This window comes from Leptonotus elevatus, chromosome 16, assembly GCF_054856555.1.
Source record: "Leptonotus elevatus isolate MCC_2025b chromosome 16, RoL_Lele_1.0, whole genome shotgun sequence".
NCBI classification, from domain to species: domain Eukaryota; kingdom Metazoa; phylum Chordata; class Actinopteri; order Syngnathiformes; family Syngnathidae; genus Leptonotus; species Leptonotus elevatus.
The window spans coordinates 5,440,533-5,460,581 of record NC_141254.1 but is presented as its reverse complement, the minus strand read 5'-3'; the positions used below and the strand labels follow the sequence as shown (position 1 = coordinate 5,460,581).

Genomic DNA, 20,049 nt, shown 5'->3' with positions numbered 1-20,049 from the left:
GTATTTCATATACAGTGGTACCTCAGAGTTTGAACATAATTCGTTCTTGCAAAGTGTTCAAAGTCAGAATTGTTCAACCTCCGACATTTTTTTCCCCCATAGGAAATAATGTAACTGCAATTAATCCGTTCCCAAGCTCCAAAAACAGAAAATTCCCATTTTAATTTCTATTTATGTTTTTTACATTTTCAGTACAGTACAGTATTTAAACAATAAAAAATACCTTACCTTTTTTGTTGTGGTGTGATGGCATCAGTGGATGATAAATGCAATGTTAATGCTAGCTTTAGTTCAGTGCTGAGTTTGTGTATTTTACATTGGGCATATTGTTAGACTACTAAGCGGTCCTTCCATGCGTTGTTTAACGTCAAGCACGTTGTTGAACAGCTAAGGGGGGGTCCTTGTGCCAGTATTTGCAGAAGTAGTCACGGTAGTTACAACGGCGCAATATCTCCTCTTTTTTTAATTCCACTGTGGCTCGTAGCATTGTCGTGGAAAAATCAAAATGCACTTGCGAGTATGGAGCACCTCCGGGAGTATTCACGATCTGCCTGGAAATGAGCAGAGCATCGTCTCAACTACCGCAACGTGAGCATTCGGCATTGCTCGGCTTCGCTCGGCTTCACTTGGCTTCGGCTTAGCTTGCTTTGCTTGGGTGTTTGAACTCCGAGAATGAGTTTAAACTCCGAGGCATTTTTTACTCCAATTTTTTGGGTTGAAGTCCGAATTGTACGAGTTCCGAGAAATTCAAACTCTGAAGTTTTACTGTATTTCAAATATTTCTTAGTTTGGACCTATTATATACTGGACAAGCCAAAGAGCCACTAAAACAGAAATAAAGACTCATCAGGAATACATTTTTAGCTCACACATTGGGTATGTTCTTGTGCTTTTCACCTTAAGCTTGGTAAGTATTTGCACAATAGGATAAAATGTACCATTTGCAATCCTCATATTGACTACATAATAAACTCTTAACACAATTTAATGTGACAGATGACAAAATAATACACCATCAACCCTGCTATTTATAGGGAAGTTTCATTTTGAACTGATCAAGTTGCTCTGTTTGGGCAGCTGTTTAAATCTGACAAAGAAAAGCACATTATGCACATTTAGATCAGATCAGCATTATTTTATTGTGCTAATGTCAGATGTTTGTTCCCTTTGATTAGAATTTCTCCTTCTGGATTTGCCAAATTATTTAAAGCAGTTTTGATGAGCGCAGGTTTGCTCGTACCTGCTCAACATGCGTTTGAAGGTGCAGTCACAAATCCAATTCTATTTATAACACAGATTATAACCCACTTTTAACGGCATTTATGTTGTTTGTTCCTCTTTGAGGAATTTTTTAAGATGTGCAGACGGAAGATTCTTTTTGGTTTATCACTGCACATTCCTTGCATACGGCTAACAAAAGCTGTAACAATGGCCTGGCAGCATGTCAGATGGTTTTGTTCTTACATAAATTGCTTCAATAGTCATCAACTGTTCCAAATCCTCAAATCCCAGAGTTTCACTTCATTAATCCTCCAACAAAAGCAGAACAGATCTGAAACGTAGAACTAGTTGAGGGGGTCTTGCAGTGAATTCTGGCACTTCCCGTGAGTGCTCTTTTTTTCTTTTTCTTGATTTCACTCACTTTCTAATTACCAATGGAGGGCCAAGTCTGGGGTCTCTTGTTACACTGTTAGCCTTAATGTGTGTGGCCTATAAAGAGTGCCAGTATTGGCTCTCCGGTGCGCAGCAGCCTCTGCACACACTCTTTATAGAAGCAGGAAATTGAGTTTTGTATGCGCGCACACACACTAACACACTCACATTTGCACAGTATACACCTTTTATTTTACTCAATGTTTACTGAGTAGATGTACTGTCTCAGCCTTGCTCGGACAGTCAGCTAAACTTATCTTCAACATCACGACTTTGAAGACGTTGCTCTGGTCCACAGGTTTAACGATGAAGAAAAAGGTGGAAGTAGATGTTAAAATAAAAAACACCTTAAATGCACAGATTATATGCATATTATATGAATTACTGATACACGAATGGACTAAACAATTAAATATCACCTCAACCACTACAGTCATGACATTAGGCTACGTAAAATGCAATTAGCGAGTTCTTGCATAAAGTTAAACACTGATAAACATCGCCAAAAATACATCTTTTCAAATAATAATGCCACAGAAATGTGGATGAACAACAATATTAAGTTATACATATCCACGATGCTACCAAAGGTATTAGATGTATGTGGATTGTGCTGGATTGGACTGTTTCCCTCTCACGTTTCTCTCACTGAAGATAATTTGCAATTTCCGGTTTGATGACGTCACTTCCTGTAGCGACGACTGCGGTTATTAACTGTTTATAGAATTACACTTTAGCACAAACAGAACAGTAGAGGTAAGCTAGTTAATTTTACACATGGGGAGAATTATATGCACTGTTGAAATTTTTAAATACAGCTCGGGAAAATTGAATCACCCCAAATAACCTAACATTATAAAGAAAACAAACTGATACAATATTTTGTGACAACCGTCCTGAAACCTTTCTGACACACCTCATATATTTCTGTATATATTTAAAGACTGAAAATGGCTTGAGTGTGCAACAACGATCGTATTGCGTCGAGAGTCTTGAATGAATTACACTGCCGTCTCTGCTAAGCTGTACTTTTGGGACCTTTTTTTAAGAATATCCAAGCAACAATTTATTCACTGAGCAACAAGTACTCCAATACAAAAAGAAGCACTCTGAGAGCATCAGCTCAATTTAATGATATTCTTTTGCTACGTGCCCAGTTGCTAAGCAACATGCGCTATTCTTTCTGCAGCCTCACATCCCAAAAGAAACATTACATCATTGACATGAAGAGCTAAGGAATGATAGCAGGGCTAGAAAAATCATGGGGGTTAAATCCAAGTCCTATTAGACAATTCAAACTTTCACAGGGAGCAAACGCCCCTTCTGCTTGGATAGAAGTTTGCTTAATAGAAAAATTGCTGCTTGAGACACATTGCCTGCAAATCTAGACTGAAATCCAATCAGGAAGACATCACTCAACCATCACCAAGTTCATTTTCTTCTGTGAAAATTGAATTTGATGCATAATGCATTGCTTCTGGTAGATGGCTGAGATGCTCAGGATGTATTTTGCAGACAAATTTCTTCGTAAATCTTATTTTAAATAGGCATTACTTCTGTAAATCAAGTCCCATTCTGAGGCAGCTGGTTCACTTTGAATCTGAGCTAATTTGAGGGCCTCATTGCAAGTCACTAGTTGGGGGTAACATGGAGCATTTGACATCCACCAATTTTTCCATACTACTTACCGCTTATTCTGTTCAATGCCACGGAAAGGGGAGCAGCTCATCGCACCTGACTTAGAGCAAATGGATTGATCAACAGTCAACCACAGCGCAATTTAAGAGCAGCAGATAATGAGACATTTCAAAAATTTGAGACAATCACTGAGGTTTTCATATTTAACTACATCAACAAGCACAGTATAATAAAGCAATCCTATTCTAAATCGAATCTCCTGCATATACAGTGTATATACATTAGAAGTAAAACAAGTTGTAAAATAATTGAAAACTGGTGGATCAAAAAATTAATCGATAATTATTCTGGATAATCGATTAATCATTTAGAGACCTTGTTTAATTTAAAATGGTCAAAATCCTTGGAACTTCAACCAGTTTTGTGACATACTATGTGCCAAACCAAGAATCTTAATTTATGTGTGTTCATTTTCTATATTGTCAATTTAAAATAATGTCCTGTTTTTTTAGAAAAAGAAAGATTAGAGTCTCTTCTTTCATCAGGAAAGAAGTATAATTCTAACTGTTTCCGTTTTGCCGCAATTAGCTTTAGAATATAGCTAAATTTCATCATTATTCACAAATCTATTTAGAAATGTGAGTAACATGGCCCTGGTTGATCCCTTTTGCTCTGCTGCCACCTGCTGGCCGTTTGTGTAATAACTACCATTGCTTCATCCGTTCTTTGCAGTTGAGAGGCTGCATCAAAGCCTTCTGTATGCTATAGCATAAAAAAAACATTAAAAAAACGTATAAATACATCTTTGGGACACTTAAAATATTTAAAATAGAACGTATTGATACGTTTTTGGGAGCAAATGAGTTAATCTTACTAAAGCTTTTATTTGTGTATTATTATTATTATTATTATCATTATAGGTCCACTTAACTGACCAAGCAAAGTGAATATGTTTAGTATGTATGTTTTCTGTGTAGGATTTCGCGTGGGGTACAGCTCTTTGCACAACAGCTATTGAAGCGAATGATAACTTTCCTCACACCGGAACTGTTAAGACACGCATAGCATCAAACAAATTGAAACATTGTCAATTCAACAGCTCATTTTCATCTGTCACAAACCCTCAAGCAAATGTGTAACAAAACAGCCGCAGAGAAGCCCTTGACATGCCCCTCTCAGTGTGTGCCTGATTTGAAAAGAGTCGACGTGCGGTTCGTGACATTGTACGGACTTTTCAATTTAACACTCATTTCAATTACCTGTGGTCCAATAAACCTTATTAATGGCTTCCATCGCAATTATCGTAATCCAATCTAAATCCGTCCCACGCACACCAGCACTTTTTGTTTTTTCTCCTTATGCTCAAATGCTTCTAGAGTCACACACTTAAATGTGTAAATCTTTATCAGCTTTTGGAGGGTTTCCTTTTGTATTGGGTTAAAGTCATTTTGGTGCCTTACAGGACACTTTACCGATTGGCACCTGAGGTTCATTTAGCCCTTTGAGGACATTATGTTTGACCAACAGATATTTTCTAAAGACTTATAATAACTATAAACAGTGGTACACATAAGTGGTATGCACGGGCACATCTGCACAAAAAATATTGAAGGCCTAGCTCCACTAGCTGGTTAGCGTGCGATGCAGACACAAAACAGGTTGATTTCTGATTGGAAAGGCGCAAAAACAGACACCAGACAGGCAGACACATTACATTGTAACAGTGAGGAAAAAGGTTGATGAAGCAGCAAACGAAAGTCAGAAGGAAGATGCAAGAGAGAGGCCAAGCAAGCAAACGCGTTCCCAGAAAAAAAATATGAAATTAGGCTATCAACTCTACCACCAGTTTAGACATTTTTTTTAAATTGAATGTCCTCAAAGGTGCATGCTGCACACTCTTTTTACTGTCTGTGCATATTCTATCATATAAAATGTATTTAACCCATAGATATATATGTAATATATGTACATATGTACATATGTAATCCTTCATAACACTCATCATTATTGTTATCAAATGTCTGTCTCGGCTATAGGTAAAGATATGGACTATGGCGCTAAGCATAGTCAGGTGACTCTAAAGTCGTCCGGGAAGAATACTCTGAGGGCTCCGGAAGGACCCACGGTCGAGGAGCGCCTTCGTAATATAGAAGCGACACTTGCGGCTTACGCAGAGTTACTCCGTTCTATTCACACGAGCGTGAAGAATATAGAGGCGGCCGGGATACGAAGTATGACCCATGCGTCACGTACCACTGGAAGCTCAGACATGTTCTAAGACTCACGCGGAGGAGGTCAAGGTCAGACCCAACAATTATGGTAAAACAATACTTTTAGACTTATAGCAGGTTATGCTACTTTACTATGTGTTTGTGATTGTTTAAAAAATAAAAAATATATATATATATAATTTTTTTTTTTCATGACTTGCAAATGTTATTCTTCACCCTGAAAAAAAAGTTAAACATTAAACTTTAATTTAGCAGTTCTTGACCTGGGTTCGATCAAACGCCAGGGGTTCGGTGGAGGTCAAGGCACACACCCGACTCAAATGAGTCGTGATGATAGGCACTGCTTAATCATCAGTAGGTGGGTTTCCATCCACCCATTTTTATTCAAATTTTCAAGAAATGCGAAAATAAAACTGAATGGAAACGCTAGAAATCCGAAAAAGGGCCCAAAATTCGCAAAAAAATAAATAAAAATTGTATGCTTGGAGGAGGTGGATTTTGAAGCGTATAGAAAAAAGGAAAATGCTAATATTGGCTATGGAAACAGGTTTCGCAAATAAACTCTGACAAGTCCGGATACACATCGCACATTTTAACCGGATATTACGTCACATGTACGTTTGCCGTCACAAACCAATGGCGGACGATAAAGTAAGGTATGTTTGGGGGGACAACGAAACTGAAATCTTTTTGGAATTAATTAAAGCAGCGAATATTAATGCAATTTTAGATGGAAAAGAGCAAAGAAACGCTACGGTTTATAAATAATTACAAAAGGAAACTCATACGACCTCATCGCATGGCGCTGTTGCTTCCTGGATTTCTTCTTCTTTTAAATTACTGGTGGATCACATCTCTATGGTGTATACCGCCACCAACAGTTGGATGGAAACCTGACAATTGGCTGCAAGGAATTTGGTGCACTTAGTAGTTGACTTGTGGCTGATGGTATGTTATGTGATTTATAGATTATTTGAATAGCTTTATACTAACTACATCGAGCAAAAGCAGAAATTGATCGGATGAATATGTGCAATATGAATTTACATGAATAACGGAGCGCGGTTGATGGTGTTCAACAGGGATACATTCTGGAGCCTCTGCTGTTTTCATTCTATCTGCTGCACCTGGGTTGCATCTTAAGAAAAAAGGGTTGCTCGTTTTAAAGTGTTCGATAAATATAGAGTTGAGTGATGGGAGTCAGTGTCTACATGATTTGCAATAACAAGTTGAGCAATTGTAATCCAGCACAACTGGCAAAACTAAAGGAACACTTCTTTAAGATGCATGGAGATGGGGAATACAATAACTCAACAAATTCAAGAAGAAGAGACCTAGGTTCGATAAAAACGGGTACTCTCCCTGTTCATTTTGCTCACCAGTAAACCCTTTACTTTTGTCTTGAATTTGAAAAAAATTATATTTTAGTTTTCAATAAAGAAAAGTTTCGGTAATATGTAATTAATCATTTCCAAATTTTTACACATTTAGCTGAAGTTCTTGTCAGAATTTTGTACCATCTATGATGGATTGCCTTCAATCATCGTGCGCATAATATGCCTGAAAAAACAAATTGTTCATCAGCTTTTGCATCTCACTACTGTACAGTTAAATTCACTTAAGGCCATCAAGCGCAACTTCAAAGCGTAAAAGTGTATGACATAATGCCACCAAGGCTTCAGTTGCTTGCACACATTAGATTACATTTATTTATCTTCTTTCCCCCCCCAGCATTTGTTCAGAGAAGTATGTTTTCAATCGGGTTATTCTCTTTCATTTTATTAAATGTAATTATGGTTGTACTTTACAATATTTTAAGAAAAGTAACACAAAAACTGTATTACATCTTCCTGTGACTATAAAACTGCTGAAACAATTCAGGATGACATGCTTGATCACAGGGATGGGCAACTTAAATGCTGGAGAGAGGCGCAATGTTTCATCAGTACTAACAGATGTATGGCAAAAATGCTATTTTAGGTAAACACAAAATACATGCATATGTGTAAAATATGTGCTATTAATATATTTCATTTTTGATACAGTAATACTTTTTTTCAAGATCCACTATACTAACCTAACAACAAAGAATTTGAAGCAAATAACAAAAATAACTACATACTGTGATATTTTTGCATTAAAAAAAAATTACCATTCAAGAGCGTCATAAAACAGCAAACCAACAATAAGTGCAAAAACTCCACCAAAATTAAGCTTTAAAAAAATCAGGATTTTTGGGGCCGATCAGTGAGTTAGAATTTTTTTTAAACATTTCCAATCATCATAAGATGGCGCAATATGTCTATTTAAACAAGTTATATTTACTGTTTATTTAAAAATAAATAAATAAAAAAGGCTTTTATGTGTTTTTGGGTTCAATCAGTGAGTTTGGAAAAACGATAATCTGCAATTCACTCAGAAGATGGAGAAGTTGTAGTTTAGTAGCATAGTATTTATACTGTAGTCTGTCTGACAAGTTGCCATCACGAATAATGAAATTAGCTAAATTTTTTTTATTTTAGTTTGGTTTATTTGTGAATCATGATGTTGAACAACATGCATGACATCTATTTGTTGTTTTAGCAAGAAAATTCAAATCTACTACTTTGGGTAGATACTAGACATGAATACTTATGCAACCCCACATAAGTTATGTAGTGCAATATTGGTATTTCCCCCTCTAATGCTCTTTAAGATCTCGAACAGTCCCTTTCACATGCTGCTAACATAAAATCGCATAAATGCTAACTCTATCCTGTATAATAGGAAAGGTAGGGAAAAGCTACTGTTTGTCTACCAGCACGTGCTAAAGGAGTATTTTAGGCACTCGATCCAATTTTGGATGGAGCAATAAATCACATGCCCCAAAAAAAAAAAAAAAACATTAGCAAAATTGGTAACATGGCTTTAGTTGATTTATTTAAAATTATGCAATTGTAACCAAGGCTGGCTCAGCCACTGATAATATTTTGGACTGAAAACGCTTCACTGCCATCTATAGTGTCTGCAGTCTTCTCAGGCACCCCCCCCCCCCCCCCAAGATGTACTTTGGCGAGTGATCCCCCCTGGCCATTGCCTTATCCCTGTAACATTGCTGAAAATCTTGCTCTTGTGAGGACGTTTTTTTTGTTGTTGCTTCAGTCGCTCTAAAATAGGCCTGATGTCAAGACCTGGTTAGTATTATTTAACACATTTTTATTATTGTTACTATAACATGGAATCCCATTCTCTTTAAGTTTGCTAAGTTTTCTTCAGCCATGCTGGTTAACTGTTAAATGTCTTAATAATGAGTGAGTGTTTCATGCAATGGTTAAAATAAAATTGTAGTAGGATTCCAGCTATGTTATTAATGTGACAGCCCTGGAAATTTTCAGTAAACTACTTGTCAATTCAATATTTGAGGTGGCCATCTCACAGTTAAACCACATGTGAAGCAGTTCAGCTTCTCTAATCTCACCTAAAATTGGCTGCATGACTGTAAAGTGCAATGCCAAATTAGTTCCAGCAGACACAGAGCTAATTCACATGTACTGCAAAATGTGATAATCAGGTCAAGGACTCCCTTAAGAAGCAGAGACAATTCACAGCTCCACTTAACAAGGTAGCTCAAGTTTAATATGCGCTGTTGTCATGGAGTACCCCGCAAGGAATACTTTCACTTATCGCTCTTTATTTTCTTTATTAGCCACTATTAGATCACCAGTAATTGTTTAAACTGTATGTTGTTGTGTCGAGCATCTTAGTGTTGTTATGATGATTAAATCAACGCTGATACTAAGTGTGTGTTGGTGCAATGCTGTGCCAACTGCTGCAGTATCACGGGACTGTTGCTACATCTCTCCAGCCTTCGTATTAGGAACTTTGTTCATTAATTTTAACTTAGTGTTGAGTCTGCGAAAAGTGTTTTGTGTTAATCTCCTCCCATTTGTTGTTCATTATTATTCTGTTGAGCGAGCTCTGCTATGTGCAGCTTCTTGTCCAAAACTCGGTTTGGCTCTATTTGTCGTGGTGGACGTGATTGGTTGAGGGATAGTGGACCCAAATGCAAGGAAATAAGGCAGTGAGACAGGAATCGAGGGCAATACGTGAACTTAAATAAAACATAGGAAAAAGGGTGAGCAGACAAGAATGACTAACTAGATAGGTTGTCGTGACTGGACAGGACAGGACACGACTGGACAGGACAGGACACAACTGGACTAGTCGTCGTGACTGGACAGGACAGGACACGACTGGACAGGACGTTACTGGGCTGGTCGTCGTGACTGCACAGGTCGTGAATAGACTGTTCCTCGTAACTGGACAGGACGTGACTAGATTGAAACAAGCGTGACTGGACAGGACCTCACTTGACTGTGACAAAAGCTTGGCTGGGACAAAGACTTAGCTGTGACGAAGACTTGGCTGTGACAAAGACTAAGCTTTGACGAGACAAGACAAACAAACTTTCACATATAACATCGACAATGCTCCCACACTGACTCGACAGACACAACAGACTAAGGCCCCGTCCAGACGGTTCCTCAAACAAATCTCGTACACACAGAAGCATTTCAAGACTTGCGTGTGTCCAAAAGAAGACACTGAGGATGTTTAACGGCTGTAATGTATGTGACAAGTCTGGAGGGGCGCTTTAGCGCAGCCACAGGGAATTAACGGAAAGCGTAGAAGAAGAATCTGCGAAGAAGACGGACACTTTAAACAAAAAACTTTATTGCAATCTACAGAACAAATGTTTGTGGCTTTGCATGTATCAAAACAACATGAAAAAGACAAACAGGAGAAGTGACAATGATGGGTGATTCAAGTACAACACCACTTGTTGAATGCGGGAATAAAGAAGCAAAATATTTTCCTGCAAAAGCATAAGCAAGCTAAGAAGGCTGCGCTAAACAACTACGACACGGCTATCCGCCATTGTCGTTGAAAGACTGATGTTTCGCGTGCAGTCACGCGAGAATTAGCGCATACGTTATCAATCTGCGACAATGCGTCATCATCGAGCTGCAACTATTACATCATCACTGGAGGAGTATCCTCCATAAGGTGTCCAGACGGACGGGGCGCGTATTGAAATCTTTCCACTCTGGAGCCCGGTTACAAAAGTGATCGGTTTCAAGCTCCGAAACTGCGACGTCATGTGAACGAACGGCTTAAACGGTAAGAAACTTGTGAGGATACATTGAAACTGGCTTTTGTGTGGATGGGGCCTAAATACACCAGCACTAATTACTTGACAAGACACACCTAGGGAAGACACAAGCGGCTGAGGGCACTGATAGGTTGACACACAGGGGAGGGCAAGACACACAGGCGGACGTGGTTACACATAACGAGACGAGGGGAAATACAAGGAACACAAAACAAAGCACTGAATACACAGACAACAAAGAACATGAACTCCCAAAATCAAACAAAAACCCAACCCCACAAAACATGACACCCTTTTCGAATTTTTAGCATTTCCATTCAGTTTTATTTCTTGAATATTTGAATAAAAATGGGTGGATGGAAACCCACCTAATGATCCCAGATGAAGAACTGTTAACTAGTAGAAATGCTTTCTCCTTCATATTTCATTTCTGTATATAAACATGAAATGAGTCAAGACGGTTGCACATTATTTGCAAAAAGTGAAAAATCATTCGACTTCCTTCTGGTTCCAGTGCATTGTTTCTTTACCTGCAAACATGCAATTCAGAATGCTAGAAAATTGCTTTGGATACTGGCAGACAATGACAATAATGAAGGTTGGGGAGGGAGCCTTAGTGAGCAATTATTTTCCTTCCAGCATCTCCGCGAAGCGCTGAAATAAGGAATTTATCTCGATATTGTTCAATGAGCCGGCAAAACATATTGTGCATAATTTATTTCTAGCAATCATTATGGTTTGGCGACTTAGAGGCATGCAAAACGCTGGCTCAAGGAATCCTGTCAGCCCAATCATGTCTTTGTCACTTATTATGTGCACAATCCACATCATGTTGCATTGTCTTTTCTGGATGCGTGTGAGCGAAAAAGGCAAATAATATTAACTGGAGCATGCACCTCTTTCAGTGTGAGTGAAGCTTTGAGAAACAGTTTATGGAGTGTTTCTCAAGTGCATTCATAAAATTGTAACACTGCAAGCGACAAAATTGCTTTCAGGTGCTCTCAAACTTTAGTTCATCTCTTATAGTAGATGCTATGTTGACTGCAGAAGTGTTGTTTATCAGCTGTGGTAAAGTTGAGCAAATGTCACGCAGAAACCTCCTCCAGACAGGACATTACTGTATTATTTTTCATATACTTACAAACAGGATTTTAGAACTACTCCCTTATGAACAATGTATGAATCACACTTTGGTTATCTTCCTGGTAGTTGACCAAGGACGTCTAGCGGAATGCATACTTTTGCATATCTTTAATATTTGTTGCATTTATTCGTAGGCTGGATTTACACTGTGGGTCTTCATGCCCAATTCTAATTTTGATGTCTGTATATGTGACTCCATTAACGCATATCGCTGTGCTTATGGCATGCCCTCTTAACATCTAACAGCTTGACAGGATTAGCCTACTTGACGGATTTTGATAATGAAAGTTCACAGATTCAGGGTTTGAAGCCTTTGAAAAGGGACTTACATAGTGCAAATTTGATCAGACATTTTAAAATCCAGTGTCAGTTTAAGTCCAGATTCAATCACGCTTGTTGGTTGTTGTTTTTTTTTCAAATCATTTCAACTTCATCCTGTTTTTATTTAGTTAAGTTTTAGTTGACTATAAATCAAGCATTTTAGTCTTTATTTGAGTCCAAGAAAACATAATCTTATAGACTTTCAGTCAACAAAAACGTTTTAGTCTAGTTTTAGTCAGGACAATCATTTTACCCCTGTATATATACTATCAGCAGACAGTGTTGAACATTTTGGATCTTAAACTATTACACATAAAATTGTCTCTCATCATTCTTAATGAAAAACAACTTGGCACACACTTACAGTATATCAACAAGTGGCTATTATAGCTCCATGCTATGAGCTAGTAAATTAGCCAGCATTAGTTGAACTAACATTGCCGTTGGATTAATGTTACATATATAGCTGTCAAACGATTACATTTTTTAATCAGATTAATCACATTTTAGAATTTTGATTAATCACGATTAATCGCTTAATGAAAAAAGGCTTTTTATCAACAATTTCCCCAAATTTGAAGAGCACCGTTCATGTGTTAATTATTTTTACATTTAATGTTATGAGGATGTCTTCAACATTTTTTGACCCACTGCACACGCTCATCCTCTTTTTCTAATCAGTTAATTACTTTCATAATTTAAAATGGAAAAATGACCCCCATATTTTTACATGAATAAATATTCAAAATGTGATACGAAAACATTTATTAAATGCTTTACTTTAATGCACGCAATTACGTTTATTGCTAAAACACAACCTGTACTACCTTATACGTAGCCATCCGCTGTCACGCTAAATGATTATGAAAATTAATGCGATTAATTAGTGCGATTAATTTGTATTAATTAATCTGTGTGTGTGTGTGTGTGAGAGAGAGAGAGAGCGAGAGAGAGAGAGAAAGAGAAAGAGAAAGAAAGTATTTGATATCAGTTATCTTTTTTTTTTAGCTAAATGTAAACAGTATTTTTTCCTCAAACTATTTTTCTGAGGAATATTAATTTTGAGACAGGCCTTAATTAGCAATGATGTTGTGGGATCTGACTGAAGAGACCAGTTAATGATATCTAAGACCTCTTGTGCAAAGCAGTTAAAAACGATTTGAAAACATGTGGACAGGTCAAGCAGTGATTAGCCACGAGTGAAACACACACTTAACTTAAAAAGCCATCTTATAATCAGTTTAAGGAGCTATGAAGCTATTCAAGTGTTACTAAACCCAAAATCCTTTGCCCCAACATCATTAAGACTGGTCTTTTCTGTCTTTGTGTTTCTTATGTTGGCCTTGTCTCTTCGAGTTACGTTTAGTTTGTAAAGTTATGTGTATGATATTTGCTTTGCACGTTTATATGTTGAATAAACTTGAATGATACATGCAGACGTCTCAAACGCTGATACCACCAATGATGAATGGTATAATTGTGTTCTACCAGCTGCGATGACAAATTAATTATATTTGTCCCCAATGTAACCTTGTCCTTTTGTTTTACCCCTGTAGAATAACCTGACCCTGAAGCCCCAAGAGCGTGGCGTGAAACAGGCTGTGCCCTACCGTAAGAAAAAGTCAGCCAGGGTCCCCAATAGCCTGAGCCTGGAGCCCATTAAGAACAAATATCATCATCACCAGCCATCGGACCAGGAGAACAATCCCCGTCTGGCGCACACACAAAACAGGAAGAAGAAACACCTGAGCAAGAAACGCACAATGGTGAGTCTCAATATTGACTTTAATAGATATATGGAAGCATGTGTTGGCGGGTGCCAGAATTTCCCTACTCTTATTTAATTACAAGCAACACAGCCACCAATCAGGCCCCAGAGGCTAGCCAAAAGATTTTGTTTTAAATCTGCAGTCATTTTGAGGGTATATTTACCCTTGATTAATTGATTTGAGATCATTAAAAAAAAAAATCTCCTCATGTAGAGTTGTTTTGATGTTGTCTGTCTGTTTATTGGCACGTGTACTCTGGCAGCTACTTTAGATTGGCTGTTATAGTAGATGTTGTTTAGGCAGCTGGCTAGGAAAAACCAACCCTGATCACCTGAGAACACATTTACAGTTTCTCTCATATGGACTCAAAGGCTTGCAGATGTATTCAGCCACACACACACACACTCATCACGTTCTCACCCAATTCATCTCTCGCTCGCTCTCCTCCCTCACCTACTTATCAATATACTGTATGTTCCTGTATCTCTATGGCAGATCATCAGTACGTAGTGGATTGTTAAGCGGTGAGTCATCTGCATATGGTAACATATGTTATGTTTAAATATGATATGAGAAAGTGGGCCAAGAAATGACCTTTGGGGCATCCCACGTGATGTCCTTCCTGTGGTATGCAAAATTCCCAATTCAAAAGAAATAATCCCCTTCATTTTAAGTAGGTTTGGAACCATTTTAGAATTGAGCCGTGTTCACACACGCAAACGCTAACTCAGCATGTGTTGCATCAACCATCCATGTGCATCATACATAATCCCAATGAAGGTTAGGAGCAAAATGTTTTCACTTGGGCATCAATGAGAGCCCTTATCCAGACAGAAGTGCGTGTGTGTGCATATATATATCAAAGCATTTCATCAAAGCATTTAAGTCCTGATGAGAGGCAAAATTTAAAGTATCAGCAACAAAAAGCTAATTTGTACTTCTATTCCTTTTTTTGACGGGGTGGGGGTTATTCAGTTTTTGTTTCCCATAATATTATTTCTCTCTCTTATGGCGTCCATTACAATTATAGCCCGATTGCCAGTTGTGTAAATTAGGTGATGACAGACAGCCAATAGTTAGTTTCCTTACTGGGGAGCTGCCAACACTGATCTACCGTTTGATTGCAATATTTTACACTTGGCCACCACATGTCGCTTTGAAGAGATGTTTCGAACGTTCCAAAAGATCCATTCATTTTGTGAATCAAATGATTTGATCGTTTCAATGTTCCATTTCTGCCATCTCTAGTTGGGAGGTTCAGAAAGCCACATTTTGCCATCACTAGGTAGGAGCATAAATTACAAAGTACGAACAAATCACTGCCACAAACAGGAGGACCAGACTGTAACCCAAATAGACAAAAAACAGAATGCACACTGCAATTAGAGGAATGACCCAGCAACCTGCCAGTATGCTGGGGAGCTTTAAAACAAGGAACTAATTACCAATTGCTCACAGGTGTGCACCTCCGTGCTCAGTTGACCTATGGGCCCCTAACAGACTATAGGAAAAGCTTGAATTTTGGCTTAAATGTAGGATAGTGACTTCTGGCCATTTGTGGCCCTGGCACTTCTCCACTGCTGTGTATACTGTATGTAAATCTACTGTCGATAGCGCTATCAGCTTTATTGCACAGTAAAACCCTTGACTGTCAGACTTTATGACATGCATAATTAAATAAGCTCACCCCGCACCACCCTTTTTGTCCTTTCTAAAGTAGAACAAGCTTCCGTTATCTTGTAGAACCATATTTTTTTTTTTGTCTTCACTATGCATAAACGTTAAGACATTGTCCTCCCACAAGGTTACGTTTTAAATGTCAGGAGGTTGTCTCAAGTTTAACTTCTCCATTAAGGAACGCTATAGACTGAAGAGAATGAACCTCTTATCAAACTTTGCTTAGCTTTGACTTTAAGGGGTAAGAGAAAGAAGTGCTGAGAGAAATCTTTGCTTTGACCAAATCGAGGATGTGATTCTTCGTTCTGTTATTAAAAGTGGCGTTCATCTCTGGCACAGTTGCAATGTATTTACATGGCTGTACTCACGGACTTCTGCCTTTGAGCTCAGGCAGACGTTTTAGGAAGGAATAAACTATAGTAATGGTTATTCTTTATGAAAAATAATTTACCTTATGAACGTGATATATGTATTACGTTGTGTGATTGCTCAAAAATAAAATTTTCATGTCCATTTGTCAGCATACAATCTATTCATTCTCAAGAAGAAAATCTCATTGACTGTGGTTCAAGATCACAATTGTTTGTAGCTGCCCACACTATTGTAGACATTGTTTTTGTTTTGTGAGTCTGGTGTGGTGTGTTGTTCTCTTTCGCACACCAATAGTGTGGGCCTGCGGTGCGTGTGGTGCTTTGTGAAGTGGCTTGAGTGTACAGAGGGGCGTGCTGTGAAGACCATCTGCTCTCTGGCACTGGAAGAAATAGGAGAAAAGCAAGGAAGACCACAACCCCCACAAGTCATAATGTAACCTTCTGCCTGTCTGTCTTTGGTCCGTCCCCATTGTGGTCTTCACATGTTAGTTTTTTTCATCAAAATTAGGGATGTTCGATACTGCATTTTTTTAGACCGATACACAAATCTTCAGTACTCACCGATACTGATACCAAGTGCCGATACCATTAGTACTTATGAAACAATTTTTTTTCCAAAAAAACAATGGCATATATATTTTTTTAAATGACATATATATCCCAACTACAGCAAATTGAATGAATTTATTGGCAATTATATTTTTTAAATTTGCTCATAAAAGTCATTTTGCATAGAGCACACAATAACATGAAAACAAATATGTGGTTGTACAACTTCTTTTTAAGGATTAAGGAATACAGTGAAGTGCAAAGAATTCAATTCAATCCAATAGTGCTTAAGTAATTTAGTAATACCTACCATGTTAAGAATTCCTCAAGCTGTTTAGTGTGTGATTTTTAATTATGTCTTGTTTTCAAATTCATGCTTTTAATTTGGAAGGCTGGTCTGTATTTCCCTTTCCTGTTTCACGTTCGTTCATTACAAATATAATGTAGTAAAAGCTATAATTAGCATATGCCTTTCTTTTTTTAGCACTGCAGCTTGGCGACGTTAACGAGGCAATTAAGCGCGCGGCAAATGTAAATGAGGCAATTAAATACGGCAAAGTTACGTGACCTACAAACATATATAACACACATTGAACCTCAGATATACGTGATATTACTCACACCAAGTGTTACCTTATAGGGATACACACAGGAAACGAACGAGATGGAACAAAACTTTGGTTTCCCCCCGTCCTTCTGACAGTTCCTGACCGAAAAATGGCCACAAGAGCGCGGGCCGTTACAAGTATCGATTTCTGTCGCGAGTACCGATACCATGAAATGTGCCTGGTATTGGCCCGATACTGATACATGGTATCGGTACTCGGCCACCCCTAATCAAAATACCCAACATAGTCAGTACCAGGGTACCTTTGCCTCTGTTGAGATTGCAACAATTTTTTTTATTGCCTGTAGAAAATAATGGAAATTCAGTGAATCAGTTCAAGGGTCGAATTGTCAGCATCATCTTGTGATTGTCCCTCTACCCAAAATGTCAGCTGCTGCTAGCCTAATTATTGTCCAATTGCCCTGAAGGCATGATCCGCAGTACTGTCATATAAACCAACCAGTTCACTGACTCTTTGTTACCGTCCATTAGGGAGAATATACTGCATCCTTACAACCTTACTTGACACGGAAATAGCTTTTTCTTCAGCGCTGAGCCCTTTAGCTCCCTAAACTCCCAAACATGCACTCCCCTACACCCACATATCCTCACTCAGGTCACGATTGAGCTGTAGCCTATTCCAGCTGACTTTGTGTGATGGAGGGCGCACCCTGAACTGGTTGCCAACAAATTTCAGGGCACACACTTAATGTACTGTGAGAAAGCCTGTTTTTTTTTCTTGATCAAAAATGCGTAAATGGTTGTTATTGAATGTTTGCCAGCTATACAGTTTTGAGTCTACCAATTATACCTGACAGGCTAAACATTGTCAAATGTTGGCACTCTGTATCCAAAATTCGATGTCCATTTTGTGTAAACTGAATACAAAGGGCTCGTGTGTTGACATATAACGATAATTACTAGCTGTTTTAAAACCGACTTGTTGAAATTGTGCCCTGAAGAACAATCAAAGGAACATGCTCCTACCCATCTGGCTATGTAATCATTACTCCCAAGTTAAAGACCGCAACCCCATTATGTCTTATCCAATTGTATTTGGTATTCGCCCTAGTGGGAAATTACAATAACTCTAGAGTGCCTAACCATAAGTCAAACGGAGGAGTTTTTCTCTGGCCCTCAGCTTCTTGACTTTACTTACTGGACAGATTCTCACATTCCACTGCCCAATAGAAAAGGCATACTTAAGGCCAGCTAGAGGCAGTATTGTCATGCATCAGCAGTCACTTACCTTGGCTTGGCTGAAGTTTTTCTGAGGCTCCAGATGGAATAAGTTGAAGCTAAAGACATTCATAGCAACTCTGACTGACTGAGTTGGTTACCGTTGAATGTGTGCTTATGTGGAAACGGCTTTGGCTAGGTCAAAAGGAGCACTGGTATTAAAAATAAATAAATACATAAAACTCACATTTTCCCCTCACCGGGGAATCTCATAGAAAGTTATTCAAACATAAGTCAAAGAAACAGAGCTCTATAACTTCATACTACCATGCCTGAAGAATGTCATGTATGGAAAAAAGAATGGCCATGACAAATTGAGGAGAGAGCAAAACATGTGGCCTGATAGGTTAAACTACTTAATCTTGGCTGTGTTAAAATATTCAGTTAGTCAGGATGGGGTCATTATGATATACTGTTTACTCTCCACAGAAAGTGTTCACCCTTTATCACCATATCCACTTAGCCGGTAAGATTTCAAGTAAAGCAATGTCGTGATTGTCAGATAAGATGCTAAATCCATTCCTTTGGGGCATCAGTTGTGTGGATAATTGCAGCCGTCACAGTTAAGGTTCCTAGCAAGCTGGGTGAAATCAAATCCAATTGTAATGTTACGCTTGGCTTTGTGGTGGTTGGGATGCATCATCAACATCGATCGTTAAAAACGGATGTTAACCTGTGTACCTGATCAATTCTGTGTAATTGTACAGATTAACTTTTTGTTGTTTGTCCTTTGCAAAACATGTCTTCTCCACTACTCTCTCTGTTATCATGCTAACTAAATGCATCAATCAGCCTGTCTGTTATTTTGACTAGCAATCTATCTTGTTAGTATGTCCACTATCCACCGGCTAGCTAAGATAGCACGTCTTCAAAAAGTATTTAATGCTACTTTCTTTTTTTCTTCCTTTTTTTTGTTTTACTATTCGCTCTTCAGCTGCTTGGAGAAACATTATTTTGAAGTGTCATTTTTCAGTAAGGGAGCTAAACTCAGGAGGATGTCGGGTGGCACTCTGCGCTGGCACGGCAGTTAAACTGAGCTATTTCGATGCTCTTAGGCGAGGGAACACACACCGAAATCAAAGTCAGTCAGACGGAATCGACTTGAAGCAGTCACATGTCCAACCTGCCGCTTGCTCTCATTCCTGACAACCATCAGAGTCAATTTGTGAAAAATTAAGTGTCTGCACTTTTTGCGAAGTGTGAATCACTTAAAGCCCAGACCCCTCTCAGCTGTCAGTCAAATCCTGGGCAGTAGGCCAGAGGTGTTTGAAGAAGATTTTTCTCTTAGCTGTCCAGCAACTATCAACGGCAGTCTATTTCAAGTCCCACTTCCAGCTTTACCGTAATCAGCTTGTGTTTACACATACCGACACTGATGAATTTTCATGATAGAGCAAATCATTCTGTTCAGTTACATTTATTTTTTAACTTTTTTTTCATCTCACCAAGAGACCTATAAAATGTGTATGTGTGTAATTTCGAGAGTGCTCAGCTTTGCTTTTAGAGATTTGTTTCTCCAGTGAAGAGGAGCAAAAGCTTCTATTTAGTGAAAGAGAATGGTTTGTGTGTACAGTGTAAGTAGTCACTAAAATGAGAAGTGTCGGTCAAGCAAATATATATTTTTTTAAACATTCTTAGTTTTAGCATACGGCGGCGTATAAATGCCACGTATAAATATATATTTTTTAGACGGTGGGGG

At 38.3% G+C, this 20,049-nt stretch overlaps 1 protein-coding gene across 5 annotated transcripts in view; it reads left to right on the top strand.

The window, feature by feature from the left end:
* The window catches only part of auts2a (activator of transcription and developmental regulator AUTS2 a), a 385,883-nt gene that overhangs the window by 74,990 nt on the left and 290,844 nt on the right, over positions 1-20,049 (top strand). For all 5 annotated transcript variants that reach the window (XM_086097994.1, XM_086097993.1, XM_086097990.1 and 2 more), the window contains exon 3: positions 13,695-13,904. In XM_086097994.1, coding sequence (XP_085954120.1) covers positions 13,695-13,904 — 210 coding nt within the window. The remainder of the gene's footprint in view (positions 1-13,694; positions 13,905-20,049) is intronic.